Source organism: Numida meleagris, chromosome Z (assembly GCF_002078875.1).
Source record: "Numida meleagris isolate 19003 breed g44 Domestic line chromosome Z, NumMel1.0, whole genome shotgun sequence".
NCBI lineage: Eukaryota > Metazoa > Chordata > Aves > Galliformes > Numididae > Numida > Numida meleagris.
Window position 1 is genome coordinate 66203205 of NC_034438.1, and position 12393 is coordinate 66215597.

Sequence of the window (12393 nt, forward strand, 5' to 3'; positions counted from 1 at the left end):
CATCTTTTGTAACAGAGCTGTGGCCAGATGCAGCATAGTTTGGCAAAGGAACTGTAATGAAATGCACTTGCTGGAAATGTTGGTGTACAAATTCTGAAAAACGTGCTGTGAGTTTTCCAGGAAGACAATGTGACATATGGTAATTAACTAAGAACTGGTGAATGAAAGGTCTGTCAGATGGTTACAGCTACCTGTGTTGCAGAAAAAAGATTTGGGGGAATAGGACACTCAGGGTAAGTCAATGCTTCTCAAATAAGGAAGTGTTGTCACGTGTGGAATCATCCTGAGCCAAATATGGGATTTTCTTCTCCCCATGCAAAATGCACAGTGACATCTTAAAGAACTGGGAACTTGTCATAGGTCCACTTCCCACTGTCTCGGTGGTACCCAGGACTCCTAGACTGTCCCCCAACCCCAAAGCAGACTGGTGAGATGAGCTCCCATCTGTGCCGGGAGGCCTGGGCTACTGCAGGGGGGAGTGAAAGGGCCGGGAGCAGAGACTTTTCTGTGTTTTTGAACCACACCTTTTTATGTCACCACTAAAAGCCAAATTGTTAGAAAATTAATTAATATCAAACCTCATCTTACATATGAGTGTCACCAGAATGTGATATATGGGGGACAAGAGTGATAGGAACCATATGCGTTTCCTGAGGTACAGTGAGACTCTTTCTTCCCAAGTAAAGCTTGAAAAAGCTCAGAAGGCCCTTTGAAACACTATGCTTTGCTGTGCTTGTTAATTTGTCACTGTAGAATTCAACCCCTCTGAGTTTTTTTTCCCATTCACAGGGACTTTTTTCATTGTCTAGAACTGGGCTATAATGTGCCAGGCATTTCTTCTGATGGTCACCATCCCAAGACTGCAGCCTGGAACAAGGATGGCTGTGAATCCCTCCATTGGAGCGGGCTAATCTTGGATATGGGCTGCTTAGCCAGGTCCCAGACCTACTGCAAGCACTACACAAATTAGATTCTGCTCCAGTATTTCCAGCCATTGGGATTTTATCACATAATCTGAAGTTCCGCTTAATGCTTCAGCCCCTAGAGTGGTATAATTATGTAAGAATCTCTTATTTTATTACAAAATAAAGTTCTTTTCCCAGTTTTTCCAGAACAACTCAGAAATGTGACCCTTAACGTAGTAAATACGAAGTTGCTAGCACCTCCCCCCACCACCATATTTAAGCCAGCTATAACTTTTTAAAGACCTGACTCATGATTTTTGAGTGCCTGAGGGACGCTGTAGTGTATTTTCAAAAGTGAAACTCTTGTTCAACTTTTGAGCTTGATTTTTTTATTTCGTTACTCTGACAGCATTGCGTAATTCAGGGATTTTTGTTTCCCTAAGTGTTTTGAATGCTGCAGCTCTGTCATGTCTTTCTGACATTCCAGGAGCAAGCCCCAGGGAGCTCTGTCACGCATCTGCTGTTGGAGGTGCTGTAACAAATATCCTACAGCACGTTTACAGTTTCAAAATCATGCTTGTCTGCATATAGAAAAAAGAAGGAAAAAAAAGAGAAAAATGTGGCTAGATATATAACTTCTGGCACTGTTTCCTTGATGAAACTTTGTCTAAGATGCAAATTCCAACAACTATAGGAAGGATCATTGGCCTTAAAAGTCATCTAGTCCAAATCCCCTGCAATGAAAAGGGAGGAACACCTACAGGTCGATCGGGTGCTCAGAGCCTGGTCCAGCCTGGCCTTGAGTGTCTCCAGGGACGGGGCATCCACCACCTCTCTGGGCAACCTCTGCCAGTGCCTCACCATGCTTAGTGTAAAAAACCTCCTTTTTATATCCAGTCTAAATTTGTCCTCTTTTAGTTTGAAACCATTTTCCCTTGTCCTACCACAACAGAACCTGCTCAAGAGTCTGTCTCCTTCTTTCTCCTGTTTGGATAGTGGTTTGGGGTTTATCATGGTCCTTGGCATGATTGAGAAATGACCAACTTGTACGGCGGACAGGTTCAGCAGTGGGGTTGTGGGCTGGTCCCTACATTTTTATTTCAGTGATGCTTGCTATTACATACTGGTGAAGAGAAATGGCATTTTGCCTCACTTGGGAGAATAACATTGTACAAAAGATTCAGACTTTCCGTAGAAACTTCACGTTCAGATTGCAGAATCTGGCTTCTGATATGATTTGGTTATACATCCAAGAGGATACATCCACTAGAGCTGTACTTAAGTTGCTACACCACCTCTGTGGCATAAGTCTTCATGGAGGCTTAATTTAAATTGCCTCTAAGTGGTAAAATACTACTTATTCAGCTGGAGGTAAGGCATGGGAGAGCCAAATGGCATACAGACCATAGCAGCTGCATGGAGGGCTTCTGATGTGCAGATAAGACAAGCAGCTGAAGTCTCAGTGATGCTATTTGAGTCTGAAACACAGACCCAGTGCCACAGCAAGAGCAAACTGGCACAGCTCCACTATTGCCAAGGGAATCATAACAATTTACACCAGCTGGAAGTCTGCAGACGTTCTTTGGAAATCTGAGCCCATCCTTCCTTTTCTGCTTTGCATCCTCAACAGTCTTCTTGACAGCAGTAGGAATTTGTCTCTCAGTGTTGGGAAAAGTGGGATTTACCATGGGGAGGGGAAAATCCAGCCTTGATTTACGCCTGCTGCAGTTGGAGAAGACACCTTGGAGATGACTTTGGCCCAATGCACTTTTTATTTATCCAGACAATCATAAGCTATCACTAGTATGGAAAAAAAAGGCAACTATTCTGAAAACTCTCTAGTCAAAGATTGCTGTGGAAGCTGAGATTTACAAATGACTGATCTCAATCTGTTTTGGGGAGAGATTGGTGGCACTTACCAAGTGTGGTGGCTAGAACAGAGTGGAGCTTTGGTTGCTACTTCAGAGATACTCAAGCATCCTACCATTCCTAGAACATCTACTTTGCTAAATCTGCGTAGGTTTCCATTTATCACCTGGAGATCACCTGCCTTCAGCAAATCTGCTGCTGGTTGGGCAAAGTGGTACAGGGTGGAAACATGCTGAAGTGGTGTCCAGAAAGCTCCTCTCAATCTGGGAGGAGTAGAGGAGGTCAAGGGGAGGAAGGATCCATGCACATCAGGGGGCAGCGTATCAGTGATGCACCAGAGCATCTGCCATTGCTCTCAGGATAGTTCTGAGGCCATCTTCTGAGTCTCAGCATCTTGCGGCATTATCCAGGGTGGCTTCCATGCTCTACGGTTTGTGAGCTGAAGTACTTTATGACTTTCCTTTCACAACATAAAGAAAAGTCTCTCCTTTGATGCGCTTTCACCAACAGATTGAATGTTGCATGTGAAACAATTAGAAACAAAACAATCTCATGTTAGATTTTGGTGCAGCCTCTTGCATTATCTCCAGTCCAGCTGTACTGCTGGTCCACCATTCATCAATTATTCATAGTATCTTCAGCATCAGAAGGACACCATGCTGACCAAGCTCTTGGGCTGCAAGGCCAGGGCCACAAACTGTGAACACTGCCCTTGCTTCAAACAGGGTTAATGGTAATATGTTGACAGCAGGCAGGGAAGGGAGCATCAGGCCAAATTCACAAGTTAAAATGACTAATCCAGTTTTTGTCAGTGTTTTGAACCAGATCTTATCAAAGAATGATAGAATGACTTGGATTGGAGATGACCTTGACGATCATCTGGTTTCAACCCCCTGCCATAGGCAGGTTGCCGCTCACCAGATCAAGCTGCCCAGGGCCCCATCCAACCTGGCCTTGTGGACCTCCAGGGATGGGATAACCACAGCTTCTATGGGAAACTTATGCCAGGGCCTCACCACTCTCTGAGTGAAGATTTTTTTTCTTTTATCTACTCTGTATTTCCCCTCTTTTAGTTTAAAGCCATACCTCCTTGTCCTATCACTACAATCCCTGATATAGTATCCCACTACAGCTTTCTTGTAGTCCCCTTTAGATACTGAATGGCATTAATAAAGCCTCCCTAGACCCTCTCTTCTCTAGGCTGAACAAGCCCAGCTCCCTCAGCCTGTCTTCATAGTAGAGGTGCTCCAGTCCTTTGATCATCCTCATGGCCTTTCTCTGGACCCACCCTGGCCTAAGCTCTACAACTTCTTTGTGCTGGGGGCTCCAGGTCTGGATGGAGTACTTCAGCTGGGGCCTCACCAGTGCAGAGTGGCGGGCAACGACAGGATACTGTTGGCCTTATGGGCTGCAAGTGCACACTGCTGGCTCATGCTGAATTTCTCATCAACCAGCACCCTCAAGTCCTTCTCCACAGGGCTGCTCTCTGTCCATTCTCTGCCCAGCCTTATATGCTCTGCGTCTTTTTTAGGAACAAACCAATTACTATGGAAAAATACTGGCCAATATTTAGAAATGTGGTGCAGGACAGCATGATATCCCATGGGTGCTTGTAAATGCCACCTGCGATGCAAAGCCTGTAGAAATTTCCTCTTGGTGTCTAGTCTTCCCTAGGCTTGCCAGGCATGAGCCAAATCACACACTTAACCCTCCTGTGTAGCTTCCCTGGGCCATCCCCTCTGTGAACACCCTCTGTGCCACGCAATCAGGGTTTCAGGGCTGCAAAAGCTTTAGGTAGCTGTGCAAGCATGGTTCTGCTGCTGGGGCACAGCAAATTCCTGTAGTTCCCGCAGGAAGCAGGAGTATCCATCATCTGAGGGAAGCAGTGCATTGCTAAGGACATTTTCCTGGAGCCCGTGTCTTTGGTTCTACTCCTGCTTCCTGTCTCACACCAGTCATTCAGGTGTATATCACAATGGCAGTGATTGCTGTTCAATAGGCTGAATGTGTTGGATGTGACTTTCAGCTAGAAACCTGCCATTTTCCCAGTGGGACATACCCAAACATGCTGTCCTGGTCATTGTGGTGCTTTCAGACAATAAATATCATCTCTTTAATGACAGCTAGTGAGACTATGGTCACAGATAGGCGTGGGGCTAATGCAAATCACTGCAGCCATAAACGCTGCATTGGGTAGAGTTCACAGCAAGACCTGGTCTCTGCATTTCAAGCCTCTTTCCCATAGAAATGAATGGGATGTCACCAAGGATTACGGCTTCAAGTGAGCAGCAGGTGAACTCCTGAGAAATGAAGATCACAGGCAACCTTCTGCTCTCAGTTACACTCCATTGACGTCAGTGGGGTTGCCTGGGGTTAACTTGGAACAGAATTTAGTACCTTGCATTTAATGCATATAGCTGAAGGCCCCCAAATGCTGCATATTGTACACAAGCTGCTGCAAGGAGGCAGATCCTTCTGACACCTGAATGCTTCCTCATGTCACACCTGTGTCCCACAGAAGCTCCTAGATCCTGTCTGGCTCCAGAAAGATGCTGCCACCTTTCCAAGATGCCATAGGAATGGGTGAGAAGGTATCTGTGGGGCTCTGAGTACAAGTCATGTGGATAAACTTATCTCTGCTGCACCCTGCAATCTTCCACTCAAAGCACTAGATGCTGTATTTTTGACACCAAACTTGCTTTTCCTCATGGCTCAACTGTAAGATCCTGCTTCTTTTCTTTGGCTCCTCTGCAGTCCAAAATAACAAGCAAGAACAACAAGTCATAACAGTCCAACAGTGAAAGCCCTTTTTCAGTCTCACACACAAGGCATAATTGTGCTGTTCCTTGGTTTTAGTTTTAGTTGCTTTAAAGAGGTGGAAATCAAGCACTGACTCTGCAGCCTGCACTCCCCTGATGGTGTCCTAAGTCTGCAAGGCTGACACTAGAGGCTGGGGAACATCATCAAACACCCAGTGTTGTGATGGCAAATGAGACACTGCAGATAGAGACCCACGGGGGATAGATGATGTGTGAGTTGTTCTGCATCATGAATGGCCCAAGAATAATGACTGAATTTCTCTCTTTTACTTGACACAGGGATAAAGAATAAGGAAATGCCTGAATAAGTTGATGAAAGGCAGTTTCCTATGTCACCAAGCTGACATAGACAGCTATGAAGGAAGTCTTTTTCCTCTCTGTGGAATCTGACCTTGAACCCCAACACTGCAAGAGGCCACCATGACTGATGGATGATAGCATTACTACAGAAGTGACGCTGCAGTCTATGATAACAGGTAAGATGGACAGTGGAGGAATAATCTTATGTTTTTTATAGTCAGTTGTTCCTGTAAAATTTCATTATTTCACTCTGCTCACCAATTACAATGGCTGAGAAAGAATTCTTCACTCTCTGTGCCATAAGCACTGGTGCATAGTTAGCTAGCTGCATCACAATGGGTCTTCCCCTTTTGTTACAGTATTTACACTACTTCACTGCACTAATTGCACTGCATTATGCTACTGCAAGACAGGACACCAGATTAGATTGGCCTTGATCAGTGTGAGCAGATCCTTTGAGCTGAAAAATTCCAGAAAAAATCTGTAGTCAAGTATTCCAGAAAATATTGTAGTATGAATACAGCAAGAAATGAATGGAAATCTTAGATTTCCCAATATCCCCAAAATATGTAGAGAAGGAAGGAGGAATACTTTGGAATCAGACATCAGAACTCAGTAAGTGTAGAAGTACTGGGAGGAGATCAGAAGCTGGTTCAGATGGCTGAGAGCAATGCCCAAGCCAAGTGGTCCTGAAAACCTGCAACTGACATGTGAGAAGTTGGGTTAGGACTGTATTTCTTAGAGGACTTTTAAAAAAAGTCATTCATTCTGATTAGTCAGAGGAAAAAAAAAATGGTGCAGGAGTGAAAAAACTGATCTATGTACTTTACTTGTAGGCTACAGTACTGCAGGTGGCAGAAGTATGCCTGGTTTATTTACTTCCAAGTTAGGCTTTGATGCATGCTGCAAAATCTGTATCTAACCAGAGAGGCCTCCAACCATGACCCACCCTGCAGGCCCAATTTACAAGGCAGTGCCTTCAAAGAAGCAGCATTTTGTGTACTTCCCCATGAAGAACACCTTCACTGTACAGAAAAATCACTGGTACCAGGCTTCATCCCCAGCCACTCTGTGCATTCCAGCAATTGTTTTCGATCCACACTGAAGGCAGCACTGCCTGTAATAGCCTCTGCTCTTGTTTATTCCAGTTTTCCATCAAGACCAAGGCTCTGCCTTGCCTTGTGGTGACAATGTGGTGATGCTTCATTCTGCTGGTCACAGAGTAGCTTTATTCATTTTGCTGCCAGAGCATAGAATCATAGAATCATAGGATCATAGAATCATTAAGGTTAGAAAAGACCTCTAAGTCCAACCATCAGCCCATCCCCACAATGCCCACTAAACCGTGTCTGTAAGTACTACATCTACATGTTTCTTGAACACCTCCAGGGATGTTCAAGACACCTCCTTGGGCCACCTGCTCAAGTGCCAGACCACTCTTTTGGAGAATAAATTTTTCCTAATATCCAACCTGAACCTCCCCTGGTGCAACTTGGGGCCATTCCCTCCAGTCCTATCACTGTTACCCCTGAGAAGAGACCAACCTCTACCTTGCCACCGCCTCCTTTCAGGTATTTGTAGAGAGTGATAAAGTCTCCCTTGATCCTCCTCCAGAATGAACAATCCCACTTCCCTCAGCTGTTCCTCATAAGACTTGTGCTCCAGACCCTTCACAGCTTTGTTGTCCTTCTCTGGACATGCTCCAGGGACTCAATGTATTTCTTATAGTGAGCAGTAGAGGAAAAACAGAGCCCACGGCGTGGAAGCTTGCATCCATACACAGATAGGCATGCATCTGTAAATAGATAGATCCAATTATTCATTTTAGGGATAAATCTATTACCCATTTGCTGCCCCTATTTCAACAATGTAAACATGTCCTTTTCAGGCATTTTCCTCTGCACTGTACAGCTTACTGCTTATATACCAGACTATCAAAGAGTTACTTACTTCTTTATCACATGCATTGATGGCCCCTGTATTTACTCATTCAGGTGGCCACCAGTGTAATTCATGACTTTGCACTGAAATGAAGACTGGGTAGGGTGATTTAGTACTGTGTGTTATTAAAAATATCCTGGCAAACAATCTGCAAAGAGAAAAATCAATGAATTCTCCAGCACACCTTACCTTTGCACACGGGACTTCATGCATGGACTTCCTGTGCATCCCTTTGCAGTGCAGAGAGCTTAGCTGATGGAAACACAGCTTGGATTGCAACTCCAGCAAGCCAGGGATTGCTTCTCATTGCGAGCTGTTGAGAGCCTCATTTTAGTAGAGACCTGGAGTCATGTCTACAAACAGCAACAATAATTAGCTTTAAACTGTATGAATCTCAATGAAATATGTGAGGCATTGGAACGGGCTGCCCAGGAAGGTGATGGAGTCACTGTCCCTGGAGGTGTTCGAGAAACATGTAGATGTGGCACTGAGGGACATGGTTTTGGGCATGGTGGGGGTGAGTTGGTGTTTGAACTCGATGATCTTTGAAGTCGTTCCCAATCTTAATGATTCTATTGCTCTATGAATCTAAGCTTTGTTGGGAAAAAAAAAGGACAACAAAATATCACATTAATAACTGCTAGGTGTAAAATGTTAAGGAACATTTATTTTGGGAAGCTAAGCCTGAAAACAGCTAGGAATCAAAGGAAATCTGGTCTTCTCATTGTTCTTGTTCCTCTGATTTCACTCTATACAGTTCCAAGTCAAACACATCTCACCTTTGTGGAAAGATGAAGCTTCTTTCCATGATGGACAAAGATGGTCAGCAGCTTGCAGTATGTGTTGCTCATCAGCCATCCCACATGCATAGCTGGAGAACAAAGTAAATCTACCTTCCACAGCAATATGCTCTCTGCTCATGTTTACAGTGTAAATTTGCATATTTCCAATTTAGAGCAGCTTAGCTTACTGCAGTCCTTTATAAAATCTTTGAAAGCAGAGGAATTGAGAGGTTACCAGCAATCTGATCATCCTAAAAATGCCAAAGTACTATTTATATTTAACTGCCATTGCAGCCAATGTCACATCTAAATGCTCTGATCAGCCAATAAAAGAGAAAGGCCAATTCTTGGACTTCTATAGGGTAATGCATCTTCAAAATTGTTGTAACACAGTGCAGACTGGAATCCAGTGATGTAGAGGTCTTTGGTCAGTTTGCTCTTTGGAGAGAATTTTACCCTAAAAGACCAAGTTGCATTTCTATTGAGGAGATTAATTGCATGTGATTGGACTTAAACAAAACAAAATAAATATTTGTGAGTTCAGCCATAAGTCAGGATTTCTCTGTTCCCTGGTAGGACTTTTGTTGTTTCGTTGTTGCCTTGTTGTTTTGCTTTGTTGTTGCTAGTTCCAGAATTCCTGGAAGATCTTTAACATATGTTCATCGAGTGTGTCTGTTTTTATCCACGCACAGAGATCACTTGTTGGGGGCCTTTGCTCCCAGTCAGCCCAAACTCACATTGCCATCATCACATTGTGCTGAACCTCTGGGACTGTCACACCCCTAGCCATGTCCAGCCTTGCTCCACTGGCTGCTCAGAGGGACCATCACTTGGATGTGCACATTCTTTGCAGAAATGACTGCTAATAGGTGGCTGAGATGGAGAGGCTCGGCAAATAAAGGAAATTCCAGAGATCTCCAAGTACCTTTTATTATGATATGTTATGACCGCACATTCCCTTTCCTCAAATGTGGCTTTTTAGTGCTTTGCAGAGCCAAGCTCACATCCACTTTGCTGATAACATGATGAAAAGTATCCGGAGTCATGTTCCCAGGGCATCACCATCAATCTGATTCTCTCAAGCTAAGTATTCACTGTTCCCCCTTCTCACACAGATGTTGTCCCCACATGGGTAAGACTGATTGCAAAAGCTGTTCGTATAAATATTTACAAAGGAGAAGCAGGGACCAAAAAGGACTTGACGTTTTTGAGAAAGATCGTGTGATGCAGGCTGGTGGGACAGGAGGAGGCAGACTGAGTGAGGAGATGCCCTCAAGCCCGGTGCTCCCATAGAGCTCTGAAGAAAGCTCTGACTGTCAGTCTGTTGCTTTAAACAGAGATCAGTTGGACCTTAAGGTATTTCTGAGGGATTAACAACACTGGCACCCAACGTGTGTATTTCATCTGTGCCCAGCTACTGATGTTGAAGTGAAGCACTCCTTCTGTGAATGTACCCACTCATTTCTGTCTGTTTCAGGACAAGACTCTGCCTTTTTGTGCTGCAGCAGTTTCCAAACACTGATGACAGCTTTGGTAGAGCTCTTTCGGTTCCCCAGTGCCAGCCTCCTGCTGCAGCAAAGATATCTGTTAAGAAAAGAAAGGCCACCAGCAGGGAACAGGTGGTATATTGCAGCGAATCATGGAAGGTGACAGAGAGAGAACGTGCAAGAGGGAGGGGAGGAAAAAATGAAAAAGAGCAGAACAAAGCTGAAGGAAAGTCCCATGGAAAGCACTTTTCCCTCCATTGCTTTTATATAGCACAGAGCAAAATGTTTTGCTGCTTTCCCAGCTCTGAGGTCGGGTATGGCCCTGCGACGCACTCGCCCATTGTCCTCCCCACTGTTTGCTTAGAAGGAATTCAGGAGGGATTTGCTTTCTCTTGTTTCACAAGCCCCACGTTTCCACGCTGCCCAAAGTGGATACGCACCAGCTGGCCACGTCCATCACTGCTGCTGGGACGCGGAATTCCTGATTATACTTAGAGCCACAGAGCCTGCTCCGTCATTAGCAGGGCAGCTCGACGTGCAGCAGTGGGACCAGGGCCGTGCTGGCCTGGCCCCGTGGTGCCAGGCGCTCTCCGGACCAGAGATGAGAGATCTGCTGGTGGTGCCCCTGGGGCACGTCCTCACCCTTGCTGCCCTCAGCCTGGCCGAGACGCTTCAGAAAGGTTTGCTGGAAGGGCTCTACTCCAACTGGGGGTTTCGCAAAGGGGAGGGCATCTCTAGCAACAGCGGGGTGGACAGCATGACTGTGTTGCCAAAAATGGGTGAAAATCTACTGCTTTTTTTGTCTGTTGAGTAGTTGCTTGGCTGCTGTTGTGAGGGGTGGTGAGAATAGCTTGTGTCTAGGAGGAGCGATAGCAGTGAATCTCGTTGCAATGGGAAGAGGAAGGCTTTGGGTTCAGCCTGGGTGGGATCTATGTGACTTGTTGCAGAGCTTGCTGCTGAGCACAGGGCCAGCACTGTTGCACCTGTGGGGATACACGGCTTAAAGATAGCACTCTGAGGTCTGCATAAGCATGTGTATGTGGATACAAATGTCCAACATGTCCACTACATGAAGCAGAGAGTTACTGCCTTGACTTCCTCTCTTGCCCACATGCATACATTCAGCCAATGCATGAACTGAAAAATTATCTGCTCATAAAAGTCCCTTAGGTGCCAACATAAACACTGGTGTTCAGGATTTACCATCCAGTAACCCTGTGGACAAAGGGCTTTATTCCACAGTGACAACGAGGAAGCATTCAGGGCTGTGCAGCTTCAGGGAAAAAAAAAAAAAAGCAAGATGAACTTCAAGGAGGAGTCCAGGAGTCAGCAGAGAGGCCAAGATTGCTGCTTTCACCCATTACAAATGGAACTCAGATTGGCTTCAAAATGTGGAAAGAATACCTGCTTTTAATGAAAATTTTTAAAGTCAAAATGTCAACTTTTTGTGATGGCAGTAGTGTAAGTTAGTGAACCCCACTTTGTTTCAAAGTGCTGATAGGATGGGATCAGATGGACAAGAGAACCAGTGAGGAATGTGATTGCTTCCTAGGCTGGTGGCACAGTGCAGTGAGGAAATAGGCATACGCTCTTAAAACATGGTGGGTGGCTGCATTACCCACACCCAAATGGCCTGGTAGCTTCTGGTGGGTGAGCGCAACATGGGGTTTGGCTTTCCCATGGGCCCCGTGACTGCCATTGGATCATTTTGCTATCTTGGGAAACTACAGCTGACATCCAGAAAAATGGCACCAGAGTGGCTTTGCAGATGTGCAGCTTAACGGATTTTCAGCATTACCTAATCCCATAGGGTTACCTAAAAATGTCAGAGAGCTCCAGTGCATGCACATGACGCCATTTCTTTATACTGATAAATACATATTTTGTACTGTTTTGATTTTATTTTCCCACATTAAAATCTGGTAATAAAGGCATCATAAGTTTTGATTGCTTTCCTTAGAAAGCTTGGAGTGATGCTGATACCTTAGCTTTTTGGATGGCTTTTGTAAGAAGGCACTATCTCGACCATTTTGGGGCTCTCTTGCTACACACTGACAAAATGGCGGCGCGCTCCGTTGCTTCCTACATCCTGAAGATAGGCTACACGACTTCTAGGCTCGTGTCCCCTTTTTTCTCACCTCAGTGAAAGGAGTACTGGCGTCACCCTCCCTGCTGGCCCTCCATTTGATTTTAGTATGGGAAATAAAAAGAACAAACAAGAGAACTACACAGCGCTGTTGTTCTCACGATCCTTCTCTGAGGCTGTAGAGTTTAGGAAGATAGAAAAAAT

The 12393-nt window shown here is 45.0% G+C and overlaps 1 protein-coding gene across 1 annotated transcript in view; it reads left to right on the plus strand.

Moving 5' to 3' along the window:
* The window catches only part of MUSK (muscle associated receptor tyrosine kinase), a 47863-nt gene continuing 45097 nt past the window's right edge, over positions 9628 to 12393 (plus strand). Inside the window, exon 1 of the mRNA XM_021381537.1 lies at positions 9628 to 10783. Within this exon, the coding sequence (XP_021237212.1) occupies positions 10705 to 10783 (79 nt within the window). The 5' untranslated portion in view covers positions 9628 to 10704. The remainder of the gene's footprint in view (positions 10784 to 12393) is intronic.